Source organism: Papilio machaon, chromosome 11 (genome assembly GCF_912999745.1).
Source record: "Papilio machaon chromosome 11, ilPapMach1.1, whole genome shotgun sequence".
Taxonomy (NCBI): Eukaryota; Metazoa; Arthropoda; class Insecta; order Lepidoptera; family Papilionidae; genus Papilio; species Papilio machaon.
The window spans coordinates 7,366,855-7,384,589 of NC_059996.1; the positions used below are offsets into that span (position 1 = coordinate 7,366,855).

The following is a 17,735-nucleotide window of genomic DNA, read 5'->3' on the forward strand; positions in this document are numbered from 1 at the left end:
ACAAACAAACAACACAATTAGTTTTCAGTTAATTTCAATTTTCTTTATGGCTCTGCTTTCGCGGGTCTAGTGATCGTAGATTTTAATGACACAATTCAATTATTGTAGTAAATCAAAGATTTCCAAAGATTTTGCAAGTCAAATCTTTATTGATTTCCGCTATCGTACTTTCCTATCAATTCCCCTGTCGACCTAAAGGGGATTACGATACCTGGATCAAGTTTATTCTAGCAAAAACCGAGGTATGACTTACTGCTGCCAGTGTAATCGCGTGTCATTCTCAATCTCCTCCAACTCGCAACACTCCTCCTCCAACCTCTCGTACTTGTCCTGCAACTCGCCCAGCTCACTCTCCAACTCCTGTATAAACAGCACACCTTATAAGTCTCTATTTTTGCAAGAAAAGAATGAACACAAACGGTCGAAATCAATATTTGATCCTTGAAAATTAATCCGAAAATTATTTCAATTTCTTAGTATGAAACATCACTTTAAGTCAGGTAAAATCAAACCAAAATTGATTAAAAAATACCGTAAAAAAAGTATAATAAAGCGAGATTCGCTAGCAAATATTTGTATTTCAGATAAAATTTCCCTAAGCTAATTTTTGGTGGCCACTAGTTAATACTCAGCCACGAAAACATAACAGTAAATATGGCGTCACAGAATTACGTCACGCGATAAACGGAAGTGCAGTGAACCTATTGTTTCTACCTTCATATATGGATATCCGCAATAATTCAATGCTTCATCAATTTGCTTGGCAATGTCTGGGCTTATTGTGTCACTTGCTAAACTTGCCAGCGTACTACATTTTAAATTGAACAATAGCGAAGATCAACTATGTCACTGTGTCTAATGATTTTAGAGAATAGGTACCAAGTTCATAAAACCTTTATGCTATGATCTTTCTTCTACAATCTTTAGACAATGACGCAGCATTGCTATTATTATCTTAAGACAATAGTAGAATGCATCATAACGTTGAAATCATGTAGTGCGTCATTACTATAAACATATGTCTAATGTTTATACAGGGCATATTAGCTCCGATATAATTGAAAAAGTTAACACATTTGTAACGTTTTTGAAGACATTTTAAACCGCATTTCAATTGGCACGTCTGGAGCAAGATTACTCTTCTGCGTGACGTGCCAATTAAAGCGGTGATTGCTAAAATTTATGTTTTAAATAACGTACCTGTATTCTATTTTCGAGTAGAAACTCTTTCTGTAGCCTCTGAGCTAGCTTAGCTTCTTTAACGTCCTGCGCTGCTTCGTATATAGATATCTTTCCTTCAAGAAACTTCAATCTTCTCTCGTAATACTGTTTGTGTTTCTTCCCCAACTTCACACACCTGCACTCTAGTCCTTCCCCTTCCTCTTTAGCACTTAACGTCCTATTCCTAACTCCTTGTCTCTCTAACTTTTCTCTAATACTATTCAGTCGTTGTATTTCAGTGTTCAATTCGCCACTGCATTCGAAATTTTCGATGACGTCTGTCTGAGTGCTTTTGCATTCAGTCTCAACGCCTTCGAATATTCCACTTTCTTGCAATAAATTGATCGGTTTCCTTTCATCTAAACAGAGGCTTTCGAGTGATTCACTCTTGCCTTTCTGCTGGTACGGTGTTACTGTTGCGATCGCTTTATGAGTTTTGTGCAATGGACTGTCTGTTTCATGTTTCGTTTTTAGATCGCAAATTCTTTTTGGTTTCACCTGTGGACACGATTAATTTTGACTGAATTGGTTGTAAATGATAAACTTCTATCAAATTGTGTGGTTGTGTTTTTAGCAGTTACGGGATGTCAAATATGATTAAGTTGTCAATAAAATGACTTATATGTAAGATTTATTTGTAAAATGTTGATGAAGTTATTATACCTGAAGTAAATTAATCAACAAAGTTTTTTTTCTTGAGTAAACTTCGGAACAATTTTTATAAAATAATTTAAAGTTTTTATAACGTGACATAAAGTATTATGAGATAATTTTTTTACTATAAACTGTTTGTTTTTTTTTTTTTGATGGAAGGTAAAGTAATTATTTGGAATAGCTATAGAAAACATAAATAAGACCAACCTGATAACATTCATCTTCGCTGACAGAACTGCTAAGCGCTTGGTAGTTGTACAACAACATTAGCACCTGCTCCAAGCAGCCCCTGTCCTCCGGTGAGGCGGCATTCAGTATCATCTGCTCCAAATGGTCTTTCACGGGGTTGCTCCTCAGCGAGTCACTGGTCTCGGAGTTTCTATCCAGAATTTCCGCCAGGACTTGTGCTTTAGCGAAATCCTCTTTGAAGTCATCGTGTGGAGTAGCAAGGTGCCGTCTTGGGTTGCAGGGGCTGCTCGGCACCTGAGGGGACTTGTATCCGGAATCCATTCGCTTGAGTTCCGGCGATGCGGAGTCCTTAATCCGGGAGCCGGGGGACACGCAGCCCGAATCCGAGTCGGTTAGGTTGTCCCTAGCACCCTGGAATCAGGAGAATTGAAATTAAAGATGTATAAAGTATAGTGCATCATAGTCATTGTCTCATACTCGTAACATACATATGTTACGATGATCATACTACAGATTTATTAATTTGAATATAAATAGAACACAAGAAATGTCTCTAGACTAAGGGGACCTTGGAAGATGAAGAAGCTAACATTAATCGAGTTAGTTAGTCCGGCCGTCACGATCTACTTTAGATATTTCATACAAGTCCACATAAATACAGTCTAATTAGATTTCATTCCAATCCTCTTGCCTGCGCGAATGCAATACTTTACAAACAAGACGTCCATTCACTTCATACGTTAATTGGTGCATTTGAGAACGAATTGCAAAAACAATTTTACGGTTAACGATTTGTTATATCTCGAGATAGCATCACTAGATCACGGCTTACGGTAAGGAAGTAGTTTATCTCTAACATTATTTCTATAAGCATATTTTTAGGTATTTTCCCAGAGGATCTAGTGAGATTTAGAAGTAATAAGATCTTTAATTAACAGTCGTTTTTATATGACCCTTAATAGAACAATGAACCTAATAAGTGCTTAGATGTAATTTTAAGTACTTACTTAAAATTACATCTAAGCACAAGTGAATAAATAGAGCAAGCTGAAAGCACGGAAGACCGGCAGGCGGCAGAGCGCGACCGAAATGCTACGCTGGATTCTAGCTACACATCAATGACTGTGTGATTTTCTGCAACCGAACTGGTTGAAAGATAAACCGACTAGGATTTAGACATGACTTTAAGTCTGGGAAATGAAGGAATTGAGCAAACTCTGTGTTTCATTTTTGTTACAGTTTGATTTCGCGGTTGTGTGCTACATGTCTTCAACACTAAGCCATAATGTCGCAGTTATTTATAGATTCATCTTGTATAATTGTATAATTACCTTGCGGCTGTATTGCAATCATAATATTTACAAATTTATATCATAATCTACTAATAAAAGAGGCAAACAATATAATCAATTAACACCAAACTTTATATTTCTTAGTACGTATTTTCGGTTAATAATTCTATTGTATTTATTAGAGAACATCTTTGCGTAATACATCAAGGTGTTTCTCTGTAGACTATAACATTTAATTCACAGTTAGCAGCCGTCTTTTGTTGATTAGAGGACATCAACGCTTCGTCGATTACAAACAAAGTATTAACTTGATGACCGGCCTTAGGACGTAAACAACGTGCGTATCTAGGAATTCAAGGTAATTCAAAATCAAATCAACAATAACTGCAAGAAATAGATTTTTCAATGACCATAAATTATTGTTATAGTAGCTTTTTCCCGCGACTTTGTCCACGCGGGATTAAAAAAAACTTTTTAAATAGCCTCTGTGTTCTTCCAGACAATGTTCTACATTTGTATCAAATTTCGTCCACATCCATCCATCCGAACATTCACATCTATATATATAAAAGAAAGTCGTATTAGTTACACTATTTATAACTCAAGATCGGTGGAACTGATTTAGCTGAAAAGAAGCTTAGAACTAGAAGACGGACATAGGTACCTTTTTATTTTGTGTGCATTTTTTTTTTCATTCCGCGCGGACGGAGTCGCGGGTAAAAGCTAGTTTATAATATTAGTAACATAACAGTAAAGTCATAAAACATATATTACAAGTATCATTTCTGTGCGATAATTCGCATTTATACAATTAATTCGAGTGCATTAAATGAAAACAGTGGAGAAAAACCAACAAAGCGTAATAACGCAACCTTGAAGATATCCTTTCCTTAGAATGTACGCGTAACCTTCCAGCATCACGTTTAAGTCGACTCCCACGCATTACGTCACAACTTAACTGGTCGCAAAAAGATATAGATTAGTTTCCTAATGAGGAAACATACGACAATAAACACAAATATTAGTTATGGTCATGTTAACTAAATGCCTACCCACATGACTGAACAGGCCTTATTTTAATATTTTTGTAATCTTATACTACTTTTTAACCGACTTCAAAAAGAAGGAGGTTATCAATTCGACTGTTTTTTTTTCTTCTGTGTGTTACCGCGAAACTCCGCCCCTGGTGGTCCGATTTTGATAAAAAATATTTTAATCGAAAGGAAGTGCTTGCAGATGGGTCCTATTTTTTTTTTTTTTGTAGATGATGTCATATTGATACTGCGGCAAGCATTTTACTCTTCTATACAATTTACATTCAGAAAATATTATTGGCCAATTTTAAAAAGGTTTGTAAATCAGAAAGTAAAGATATTAATTTGTATAATATAGAAAATAGAAAATAACTTGCACCTGTACATAGAACTGAATTTTGGATACATTTAAAATTTGTTTGGATTATCTCATTCAGTGATAAATTCCTACTACTCACAGTCTTGTTAAAAAACGTCAGTGGAGATTTCTAATATTAAGAATTAATAAACTCCTAGTGATCATTAAACTTCTCTGAGTATGGTTAGTATGTACTGTCTTTTAGTTTTTAAAAGCCACACCTATTGAATTAACTGAGCTAAGCACTTACGCAATATTTTGTCTCAAGGCGACGCAAACGTACTTTAAATTTCAAATCGTGACCACCTAATGTATATGTCACATTTTTTTTATGTCTCTTCTTTAACTTATTCTTATTTTGAATAAACAATAATATACACCTTTGACAAAATAACTCAACATACTATTATGTTATCTAGAAACAAAAGATTACAAACAAAACATTAACAATAGAAAAACGGCAATCACCAATCCTTACAGAAGTATTCCTTCGCCGGAAGACATAAGAAAAACGTAACTTTATGTCTCTTTTTTCTCAGAAAATGAACGTGCCTCGTCAGTGGGAACTTACTTATATGTTACAATACAAAACTGCCTGACTTATAACTGGGTCAGAGTAATACTAATTGTATTAAGGCTCAAAGCTGATCCAGTCTTTTCAATGCCAAGGGTCATTTCATAAGCAGCCCGTCTCAAGCGACGTCTAAAGGCCTTAGAAAGTAGATCTTAAACTTATACATAGAAACAAATGTTCTTGCACCTTAGTTTATGATTTACTGCGTTATAAACCAACCTATATTGTGCCTTGAGGTTATTTCAAACTTTAAATAACTATATTATACAACTTGTTTCAACGGAATATATTTAACCATGTGACTACAATGGATGTACAATAACATTAAAATCTAATTCGATGACGTCACTAAACAAATCGAAATTGTCTTCATAAACATGATATATTAAAACAATGGTATTATATCGTACATCAAGTTATTTACATTCCACAGTTTATCGATAGATTTCCATCGTTATAAACAACACTACGAATAACTGAAAGATGACTGATAAAATAAATTTACGATCTAGAAATAATTCGATAAAATCGATTGTAAAATAAGATATTTTATCCAACATGTATTTTATGAGGACTTAGTAACACTTTTATCTAATCAACATTTTCCCTTTCTACAGTTAAATTAATGTTCCGCGTAATTTCTACATAATATCAGTCATTATTTCTCTAACGACTACCGATACATGGGTTTGCATTGGATAAACATATACTTTCCTAACATTTTCTGATGTATATTACCAGTTTGTCAGCAAAAATTGGTAATAGATATAGCGATGCAATTTCAAAAAAATATTCATGTCGTTAACAAACATACAACTATTTTTATACATGCTTTTATAACTGAAGACAGAAGATTATAAACACGACAACTAAACATGTTGTAAGTAAATATAACACGCGTAAATCCGATCTCCGTAACTGGTACATACCGATTGCTGTCTCTAGACTCGATTAAAAGGCTTCATTTAAGACGTCATTATTTAAATACACCTCATTCACGACAAACTGATTATATATTATATATTACACAAGTAAATAGGCAATGGTCATTTATAAACGGCTAATGAGGCTTTATCTTTTAAGGATATGCCTTGTCCCGATACCGGGAGCACACCTATCTCGTCTCATTCACATTTATACATTAATTATACTGTTTACTATAAAATTTGTGTCGAAAATGTTAAAATAATTTGGTTTGGAAATAATAGATTAATCTCATAAGTAGGACATAGTTTCTGCTTAGTGCCATGCCGACCTTCTTATGGCGAACTATCTCACGCCTCAGGAATGTTAGGCGCGCTAATAAAACATACTTAAGAAACACAATGATCAAACAGGTACAATCCGACTATAGGTTATTTTTTTTTTAAATTTATCATAATAGTGAGGTTTTAATTTAGCAAGCACTACACATTATAAGAAAATACCCGCAACATCGTCCACGTAAAAGAATTCACTTCGAGTTTTTTAAGGTTTCAGCTTTCTTAATACTTTACTAATTCTCAACAAAATGTTCACTTATACATATGCTAATGTTCACTTTACAATTATGTTTAAAAATCACAACAATAAGATCACATTTAGGGGTTATATTTAATATATCTACAATATATCATTTATCAAGATATACATACCTACATATCGCACAGCTCAATTTCAGTCAATTTGGTTTAAAAGTTGCATGGAATACTAACCGTATTTAGAGTCATAAAGTGATCACACTTAGTGTAGCTTTATAGCAGACCACTTAACGACTGTAAGTACGGCAATTATTTGGGAAACTTTATCACATAAAAAAAAACTTGACGTACCTTCTCCGGGTGTGCGTCTTCTAGCTCAAGCAGACGAAACTCCATTAGCTCGAGCTGATCGCGCGCGTCGCGCAGCGCGTCCGCAAGCCGCGCGTTCTCCGCCGCCGCAGCCGCCGCGCGCGTCGCCGCAGCCCGGCACTCGCCACAAGTCTGCACACACGCAGCGCACACGCCTTACTAACACTGACAGCTACGCTACACTACGTCACGGGGGCGCTACGCGTAGGGGGTATTATCGCGAGGATTACGCTTTGACGACACTTAACACATTATCAATGTAAAACCATATTGATATGCTATGCGATGTACAGAGCATATACTACGCACCGCGGAGTACTGGCGACTGTAGCCAATTGCAACAACAGTCACGCGACGGCCGCAGCGGAGGGGATATTGCGAGAATTATATCTTGGCTATACTCAAATTAGGTACTTATATTTAATCTCTATACATGCAAAAGTAATTTCTTTTACAACTAGTGTAATAGAATGGTAATAAATGATCCTCAGTGCACGACTGTACTTCGTACATGCGGCTTTACTGTTGTTGCGATAACGTGATAGTAAAACATTAGCTAGTAGTGGCGCTCCTTATATTGTCTATATTATGTATTTATCATATAAAAACAATTAATATTTATAAACGTATTGACTTACAATGGTGAATATAAAATGCAATATTAGATAAAGATAAAATAGAAATGGCTAAGGATTTAAACAGTGAAGGACCCTCAAGGCGCCACTCTACAGAGTACTCATGGCGTTAGTATGTCCACGATTTTGTCGTAACATGGGAATTCTTCGTAGTATATTCCGGAAAAAAAATCTAAAAAATCACAACAGTTAAGGAATTTAAAAAAGAAAATTGGATAGGAAACAGAAAAGGCTTTTTCTATATACACACTCCAAAAATGTCAATGTGCAAAAAACCCATTATATTGGTACGCGAAAATGTCATTAAAATAAAAAATAGGAATAATATAGTGTCCGAAGAAGAGAAAAAGACTACTATATCCTAGTTTCCTTGTCGAGTCCTGAATAAGTCTAGAAACATGGTCGCCCCACACGACATTGGATTACAAGTTACAACGAATGACGCAAGACGCACTACACAGCACAGTTTACTGGGCGACAATGTGTTTGTACGACATTGTAATGCTGACATTTTAACTGTTAAAATGATGGGCACATATTGCTCTATAGTCAAAGATCACATAAAATAAGTCCAAGGTTGTTCTCAACAGCCGTTGTTACAGACTGTTCTTGCTAATTTAAAGGCAAACTTCGATTATATCGAGTAAAGATTATCAAAACAATATAAAAGGAAATTATAATATGCCTTTCCTGTTATTTTTTATCTGTCATTTATTTGACATACTGAGTTATGTATAATATAAATATTTATGATCCCCTTCCACTTAAGCAAATGTAATCGTTCACGCAGGATGCGTTGTGAAAATATCTACTTAGAACCGTAATTGGAAATAGCTACCTGTTTTAACTAAATTAAAAGCAAATTAATTAAACCAATGAGATGTAATTATTTAATCGAAGTGTATTACGAGTTTATTGATTCTGAAATCATGATAGAAAATTATCACATGGTGAATAAAACTATCCCGGACAACGATAGACCAGGGGATAAGTCGGGACGAGATAGATCTAGTAGCAATTCATAGACAATGTCTGTGTTTTCTATGTTGATAGAACATCAGCGCCCTTTGTTGTACTCACCCACATGTCGGCGTGCGGCTGCGGGGAAAGGGAGGCGGGCGCGGAAGATACCGCAGAGTCCTCGTCCGAAGGCGCCTCCTGTAAGATGAGTTGCAGATTTACTTATTTTTTACTTCAAAGGATTTGCTCTTTAATTAATAAAGATTATCGCTTACCCTATAAAATGTTTCTTTTCTATGTTGTATATCAGTTTTTAAATCTTCCCGGTTGCTTTTTTCTTTCACCTGCAACAAGAGAAACCAAGCAATTATTAAAACTATCAAATATAACTTATAATTTTTTAATTTTGCTCCTGTACTTTTCTTTTTTGTCATAGAATCTGTTTTGTTCAAATGTGTCACGAAAGAATTGCTATTAAATTTTTCACAGGCGTTTTCTACAAAAAAACAATTACAGCGTGTGTATCAAAAACAATCATACACCTGATAATTTAATTACTAATTAGTAACAAGTAAACATAAGTTTTAGTGCGAACGTTCATCTATATTAAGTTAACGTTTAACGCGCCGAGTATTTCATAAACAAGATTAAAAGAACATTCATCGGTGTTTGTTAAATGTGACAATTTAAATAAAACACAGTAATATCAACAGCGTAGTCTCAATACAGACTTAACATTTGTTGGCAGGTAACAAGATTTGTTATGATCCTGGTACGCCCACGACCTGAGCGAGAGCCGCGACCGACGTTCGAGATTAGACGCTTAACATAGATCTCAAACAAGCAAACAAGTGTTTGGAAAAATAGAACCTAACCTATAAAATACTTTCTCTTTTATGTGGACAGGTTTTCATTTGTTTATAGCTTGAAATAACCATAAACGACACACAAATAATAGTCGTGATTCATTACTTTGAATGACATAATTACAAGAATTTAAATTAGATGGAATAAAATATTGATGTTTAGAAAACATAATATATTTTAATTTGGGATATTACAAATATTAAATTATCATAATATATAACATCAGTCAAGTGCCTCCTACTTATATTTTATTTAAAAATAATATTTTCATTTCAACCAACCAGCACTTGTCCAGCGTGGTTGACTATGACCTATAACTTGGGGTAGGCTCCGAGCCCCTCGTTGGGAACGTATAGTGAGCTGATGATGAAGATTTTTATAAACTACAAGGTAAATAGTTTAGTACTTTTAAAGTTGTAAAATATTATATTTTAGTAAATAAGGCAATTAATCAAATTCAAAGTTAGAAAGTAAACATAAAACATTGTTAGGTTTATTATGCTTTGTCGCACCTCCTCACCGACAGGTTAACAACGGTCAGTTATAATAACCATATACGGTTAACCGTTAATCCCTTTCACCGGTTAGTTTAACGCTTATTGCAGTAAGCGATAATTTATAGGGCTTTGGACGAAGCTTTAAAATTTAAAATTAACAAAACTACGTAACTAAAACTACCTTGTGAGTAAACAAACTTCTCACGTCACTTTATTGATTCAAAATTACAAGCAGTATTCTAAAACAGCTAACGGAAAATAAGTGCAATATCTATGAAACTACACTGCGGCGACGCTACCATTGACAAATATTCCTGTCACTTTTTTTTGGTCAGTACGTAAATGTCAAATGACACGTCAGAGTACTAACCTCATATTCAATTAAGCCGAAGATGAGATTACAACACGACGAATATAAAAAGGTCACGTACTTTCAATGCTTTTGTACTGGAATTCAACACTTTACAGCATTCTACTCATTAAACTGATATTACGAAACGATGACCGTCGCTAAATTGCACGCCTTAGTATACCTATACAACTTAATGAATATACTGGCTATCGCCCGCCACTGCGCGGAATTAAGAAAAAATAACTTAACAAGTAGTAGCCTTTTAGCCTTTGCGTTCTTCCAGACTATATTCTACATCTGTACCAAATTTCAACAAGATCGGTTCAGCCGTCCCGGAGATACCTTCAAAAATCCATCTAAACCAGGGATTTCCAAACGATATCGAACTTAAAGCATTGCTAATTCTCACTCTGTTGTCTATTGACCTAAGTCAGAATAAATAATAATAATAATTGATAAATCTTAGAAGTAGGTAATTTGGCCATGGTGGTCTGTCGTAACAGTTCATTTTGGAAAAGGGAGTCACTTGTAGAAAATAGTTTGGGGATCCCTGATCTAAACATTCCAATTTATAATATTAGTAAGAATAAGTACATCTATGTGCCAGTTGCAAATATACAATTGATATTATTTTGGCTCTACACTATGTTTTACAAACATTAAATTGTTAAGTAAATGCTATATGCTAATAATATGACTACTACTAGTTTACCATGACTGTACAATTAGCGTGGATTTTACGTTAATATAAACTGTTCATAATATTAAAATGCATTGTAAAAGTTATTCATAGCACTGTAGTATTTACCACCTTGAGATGTAAGATCTTATTAAGTGTAATTTAATTACAAGCATACTCGGCAGCACTTAACGTTGGAAATAAATTATAAGAAATTATTACATACTAGCTTTTACCCGCGACTCCGTCCGCGCGGAATAAAAAAAAAATAGAAAACGGGGTAAAAATTATCCTATGTCCTTTTCCTGGTTCTAAGCTACCTGCCCACCAATTTTCAGTCAAATCGATTCAGCCGTTCTTGAGTTATAAGTGGTGTAACTAACACAACTTTCTTTTATATATATAGATTTACAAATGTGCGTCTTTTAACGCTTAAACGACAGATAGACTAGCATTTGGGAAAAAGAACACCATGTTGAGATATAGGATTAATTATGATTGATTAATAAATTTTCAAATTAACTGAATTTTTAATATCCTGCAAAAGTAAGATAATATTATTATATTTAAAGTATAGTAAACAATAACTGTCGTAAGGGAGCGTCGGTGGCTCAGGGGTTAAGTACTTGACTTGCAATCTGCAGGTCCTGTGTTCGAATCCCGCCATGTACCAATGTGTTTTTCAATTATCGATTTACATATGTACATTTATCCGACGTTATTACGGTGAAGGAAAACATAGTGATGCTGCACATATCTGAGAAGAAATTCAATGATAAGTGTGAAGTTAATCAAACTCGCACTTGGCCAGCGTGATTGACTGTGGCCTAGTCACCCGTAACTTGGGGTAGGCTCTGAGCCCCCCAGTGGGGACGTATAGTGAGCTGATGATGAAAAAATAACTGTTCGTCAAAATAGGTCGGTTAAAATTACCATTTAACTCCATACTAGCACCGCTCTCTTCCTTGCGTCTTTATCTCGTTTAGATCATTTTAATACATGAACTAAAGTGGTCAATATCCAAATAATACTAGTAATAGAATGTATCAAGGTTAAAGCAAGTCGCATAAGACTATAGGGCTGCTACCATAGGTTGTATTTAACCGATGGTCGATGTCTTCGGGTTACACTGAGTGGTAGGAAACAAGTTACAGGATTTCATGTCGCTTTTGTCGACCGCCAAGAAGTCTAAGGTTGCAATTCACTCTTGTTTGTTTTTTTTTCTAGTGTTCCGGTCTACGTTTATTCAATGTTGATAGCCCTGAGTAACAGAGACAAACGTCCTTGCAGTCCCGCGCTGCGCTCACTGGCCCACTTCCCATGAACACCGGCAATGGCAGGCCCTTTGTTACTTACTCGTACAAACGCCATCGCTATCGAGCTCAATACAATCCCACTAAATTATTTTATGCTTGTTACTTTGATTTTGAATGTGAACAGTTGCTTAGTGTTGGTTAATTTGTATTCAAGAGATTTTCTGTAGGACGAGCAATTATCGAAGAAGCGCTACGGCCACTCTGTCCCATAACAAATCTTATAACTGTAAGTGTACGTTAAACCGCAACTTTTAACGAATTAGGATTAATTTATTTTGATACAAAAGTACTATTGGTAATTAATTAATTAAGAAACGGCTTAACTCACGTTTGATCGTCCGGTGACGGCACCGACTAGTTTCGAACCCATCGGGGGTCCATCTTCAGGGCGAGTGTTTAATCCGAAGACTTCGCGGTCGCGTCGCGTCTCGCAGTGCGAAACGATCAAACGTGAGTTAAGCCGTTTCTTAATTAATTAATTATGATGTCTCACGAAAGTTTAAACAATTTAAGTACTATTGGTAATAATTATTTTAATATGTCATAATAACCTACCTATTTAATACCAACTAAAATATCCTCGTTAATGTAACAAATTATTAAATCGCAATTAGGCTACGCTTTTCTATCAGACTTCATCGCTAAAGCAAATAGTAAATTATCGATAAACAATGTAAAGCCAGTCACTAGAACATCGATAGCATCACGCTCGCAATAAATTGTCATGTTATCGATAGAACATCACTAGCTGACGCCATAAACAAGCGCGAATGTCGCGCGGCAATGTCGATGTTTTGTTAACATTCATATTCGTTTAGCAATGCAAATTCAATAGGGAAATGCACCTGATAAACACACCTTTACTTATTATATACTTATCCTTTTAAGTATTATAAATGTTAAATAGTACGCGAAACCTTCCCAATTTTAACACAGTTAGATGGCTTTGTCCTTAATATTAAAATTTGTCTATCTAGTTAAAGTTTAGTAAAGAACCTTATGTTTGATTGCCACGCTTGACTAAATCCAAAAATCCCCGCTTCGCCTCCCTTAATACTATAGATTATAATTAGTAAAGATTCGAAGAATCTCTTCATATAATAGCTTAATAATATAATGAAAAGTAACAAATATACTGAATCATTAAAAAAGCTGTTAGTATACATAAAGCTGCAGCGAAAGCTTGCAAACAAAAATAACTATTAACACAATAAAATTGATGGCATCAATTTTGCAAAAACACCTACTGACCTAGAGAATGATCAAATGACGTCACTGCAGTGAACAGTATGGAAGAGAGTGAAGTGACTCACAGGCTGTGGGAAAGTGTAACCTCTTGTGACCTCTGACTCTTCGAGATTATAATGGAATATTCATTGTTAAGGTACCAGTTGAATAGAGGCAATTTTTCTACCAGTAAATAGAAATTGAAATAACTTATTTTCATCATTTAACTATGCTCACATAACGTTTGTTTTTCACCATTCAAAGAAGTTTCATTTCTACTCTATTATCATCTGGAAACTACGCACTCATAAAGTATCAAAATACAACAACAATAACAACAGTATGTCAAACAGGTACTTGAAAAGGGAAAATATTTCGCATCAAGTTGAGTACATTTCCTGAGATCAGATTACGAACCTGCTTCAAAACAATAACACGCTGTCGGCATATTTGTGGTGAAAACAAAAAATCTCACCTTTAAAGTGGAAGAGAAATTGTGTTCAATTTCATGTACTTAATTTATATCAAATCTGGAATAAATTCAATAAAGGGAAGATACGGACTAATGTTAACGGTAGAATACATTTAAAAAAATAAAAATATTAAATGTAGAATTAAAAAATTAAATTAATATCCAAGCTTTTTATTAATTTAAATCTCTGTCTCTAGACTGTATTTGGGCTTTTGTTAGCTACAGTAATAAATAAAAAGAATTTTTTTATAATTTCGTATAAAATATGTCATCTTAATTAATTAAATCAGGTAATAACAGTTATTTTTTTATAACGACAAGATAACTAATGCTACAAACCAGTTGTATACGATCAGAGAACCTATGACCTGCTCTGTAGCCCTTCACTTTATGTTACCTCGAGGTGAATCAGTATTATTGTTCTATATATATATTTATTAAGATTTTTGAAGTAGCAAAGCGCTATAAAAATATTGGCATGTACGACCATGACTATTACAAAACAAGACATGACCGACTAGGAAAAAAGATGTTTATGATGTTCCAAAATACTAACCTAACCGTACCTTTTCTTTCTGTTAATTTCAGTTCAATTCACTGTGGGTTTCTGAGACCAAAACCTTTACATAAAATATATCATCCCCGTCATTGTCTTTGAAAAAAAAAAACTGACAAAAAATATATATTTTAAAAAGGGGTTTTTATCTCGGAAACCCACGGTCAGAATTTCAGTCAAATTATTAATCGCTCAATTTCGGAACTTTATACAACTGAAATATCTCAATACAATGTTAAAATTCCTTCCTCTGCTTTTACCGGACGCACAGATGTTCCAAATGTTTTACTCATTCGATTATTTCATTAATCGATTACATAACTCGACGCCTGTCCGTCTGTCCGTTGCTTTTTGTGCGTACAATCACGTGCAACAACCAATTTAATTGGGAATAAACGCACCTTACGCAATATTTTTTATCTGTTATATATTAATTGGCTTGAATAGATGTTGGTTATTAACTTAACAGCTAGCCCGTCATACGTGAGGTTTTGAAGCCGTTTTTTGCTGAAAAAGAAATGTGTACAATATATTCAAAGTCGACAAATAAATTAAATTTAAAATTATTTGTATAGCTTATGACAAATGCTATTGAACTTTGGATATTCAATTCAATTCAAAATTTGTATTTATAAAGTGCTACAATGTTTATTTTCAAATAATTAAATTCCATAACACTTTATTTCACGATTGTACACAATGATTTATGCTAATGTTAGCTGATTACATAACCGTTATCGATTCATAGACAAACAAAAAAAAAAACGTAAACAGTTAAATAATCGAACACAAAGAACAGCTAACACTGTTATATAACATTAGCATATAGCAGTTGTTTATAGCTGTTAACAGCTGTTTGGGAGAGAACACGTGAGAATGCAGTTCCGGTATGCAATAATCATAAACGACTTGATTCTTGTCTGAAAGGACAGGCGTGAGTGTATTGCCCTCTGTTTTTTACTGGCAACAAAGTGAAATTTAAATCAATATTTTTGGACCTGTTTTGTTTTTTACATATTTTCCATAATTCTTAATGCTACGGTGTTAATCGATCATAATACATGATGCTTTCTATCTAAAGGTACCATTCCACCAACTGTTGCTGCCTCGGGGTTGCATACAGCCTTTTTGGACATTTTTATAAAATATTCTTTTTCTTTATGATACATAATTCAGTTTTTTGGCGTTTTTTGTTTTTACTTCTTTGGCAGAGATTTAGAACATAGTCTGGAAGAACACATAAGCAACCTATAAAGTTTTTTTTAATTCCGCGAGGATGATGTCGCGGGCAAAGGCTCATTTGCTATATTACGAGAAAGAGAGGGTCTTCCTCTTTAGGTTGGCATAGTACACATATATTATCTGTGACTACTGTTATATGCTATTTCATTCATCATTACTTATTTCGGAGAAACCTTGCGACATAAAACTGGACTATTACGTGAACACACAGTGGAAAGCCGAATGCAGAATGTAGTAAGGAATGTTCGCACTGTATAATAAACAATAAGGCCAACTGATATACACCTTATGCAGTAATGAACGTATTACTTTTTTTTTCAATTTCAATAAAAACCTAAGACAACAACATAATTATAAGCATCACGATGTTTACTATCACCGTAAGACGTGAAATTGTACACATTAAATTCCAAAATCGAAAAACACATAGGTACATGGCGGGGATCGAACCTGCACGTATAGATTTCGGTGCGGTCCAATCAAGCGCTGAACAAATAATGTGCTCACGTTTTGTGGATGAACCCAACGATCCACAAAACGAGAGCAAACTTGCTTAGAACACGCTCGCATTAAGGACGCGAAGAGTATCCTTACTTTGAGATATATTTTTGTAAGATGTCGGTCGCTTAAGGTACAATTCCACTAATTAAAAAAATATTTTCAATTTAATTTGAAAGTAATGACGTGTTCTGTTCATCTGGAGTAGACAGAATACTTATTTTTAACGTATCTAGGTTTTGTATTAGTATGAATATTGGAAAACTTGAGTTAGCGGCTCTCAAAGCAAATACCATTGTAATTATACAATACATTGGCGAAACATAATGAAATATTCATCTCACACAGTGGAATTACTTGAAACACAACCAAGGTTCCATCAAGAAAGGAAATCTATTGAAAATTGCGATCAGGAAACAAATGGTAACATGCTTAGAGATTCATCAATGCAACGTGCAATACAAATAAATGGTTCATTTCTCTAAATTAAAGAAGGTTTCTCAATTATTCTGTCTAACTTTTTTATTTGAAAACGAAACGAGAAATATTTTGTGTAGTCAAAGTAAAGTAACTGCGCAAAACTACTTCACTCTATTTATCTCCTAGAAATTATTCCTCTAAAGTTTATCAAATCACTGACATACTTCAACTGGAAAATTAAAACAATATCGTTTGAATTTGTGTAACTTATTGAAATATTAAAGCATCCAAATAGCTATAGCATTTCATTTTCCATATCCAAAATTCAAAAGTATACAAGTCGAGCGAAGAAAAGCCCTCTTTTAAAAGTGGCATCTGCAGTGTACCGTTCCGAGGAGCGGCCGGTGCTGAGCCGGTTCTCGTGATGGATGGCTCGAGTGACGTCAAATTACTGTTTCAACATTTATAAGGAAAGTGGCCGACCATATTCTGATATTAACGTAAATTCGATACTGTAAATGCATTTCACCGGCCATCGGAATAAAAAAAGCCGAAGTCGTTTCAAGCTATGTATGTTAATATACGACTGTTTAAGGGTTCACAATTTTACAGGTGCTTTAAAAAAATTCTCAAATATATAAAATTAAAGATCTCACAAACGTTTTTGGAAATAGGAGTTCTGATGTAAAAGTGGTGAGTAGTTGCAATTAAATGAAATATTTATCATCCTTAAAGTGTAATTTCATTAACGTCCACAATAAGATGTTTGAATGATATCCTCAGCGTAAATTTAATACGAAAAACTCTGAATAAAGCAATATCACACGTCATTTTAACTTTTAGAAGTAGGCAGAGATTATAAG

General features: G+C 34.4%; 1 protein-coding gene across 3 annotated transcripts in view; it reads right to left on the reverse strand.

Moving 5' to 3' along the window:
* The window catches only part of LOC106717688 (myosin-2), an 87,787-nt gene that overhangs the window by 7,631 nt on the left and 62,421 nt on the right, over window positions 1-17,735 (reverse strand). For all 3 annotated transcript variants that reach the window (XM_045680124.1, XM_014511601.2, XM_045680125.1), the window contains 6 exons: window positions 9,022-9,090; window positions 8,867-8,944; window positions 7,134-7,283; window positions 2,083-2,475; window positions 1,201-1,719; window positions 254-360 (listed from right to left, as the gene is read on the reverse strand). In XM_045680124.1, the coding sequence (XP_045536080.1) occupies window positions 254-360; window positions 1,201-1,719; window positions 2,083-2,475; window positions 7,134-7,283; window positions 8,867-8,944; window positions 9,022-9,090 (1,316 nt within the window). The remainder of the gene's footprint in view (window positions 1-253; window positions 361-1,200; window positions 1,720-2,082; window positions 2,476-7,133; window positions 7,284-8,866; window positions 8,945-9,021; window positions 9,091-17,735) is intronic.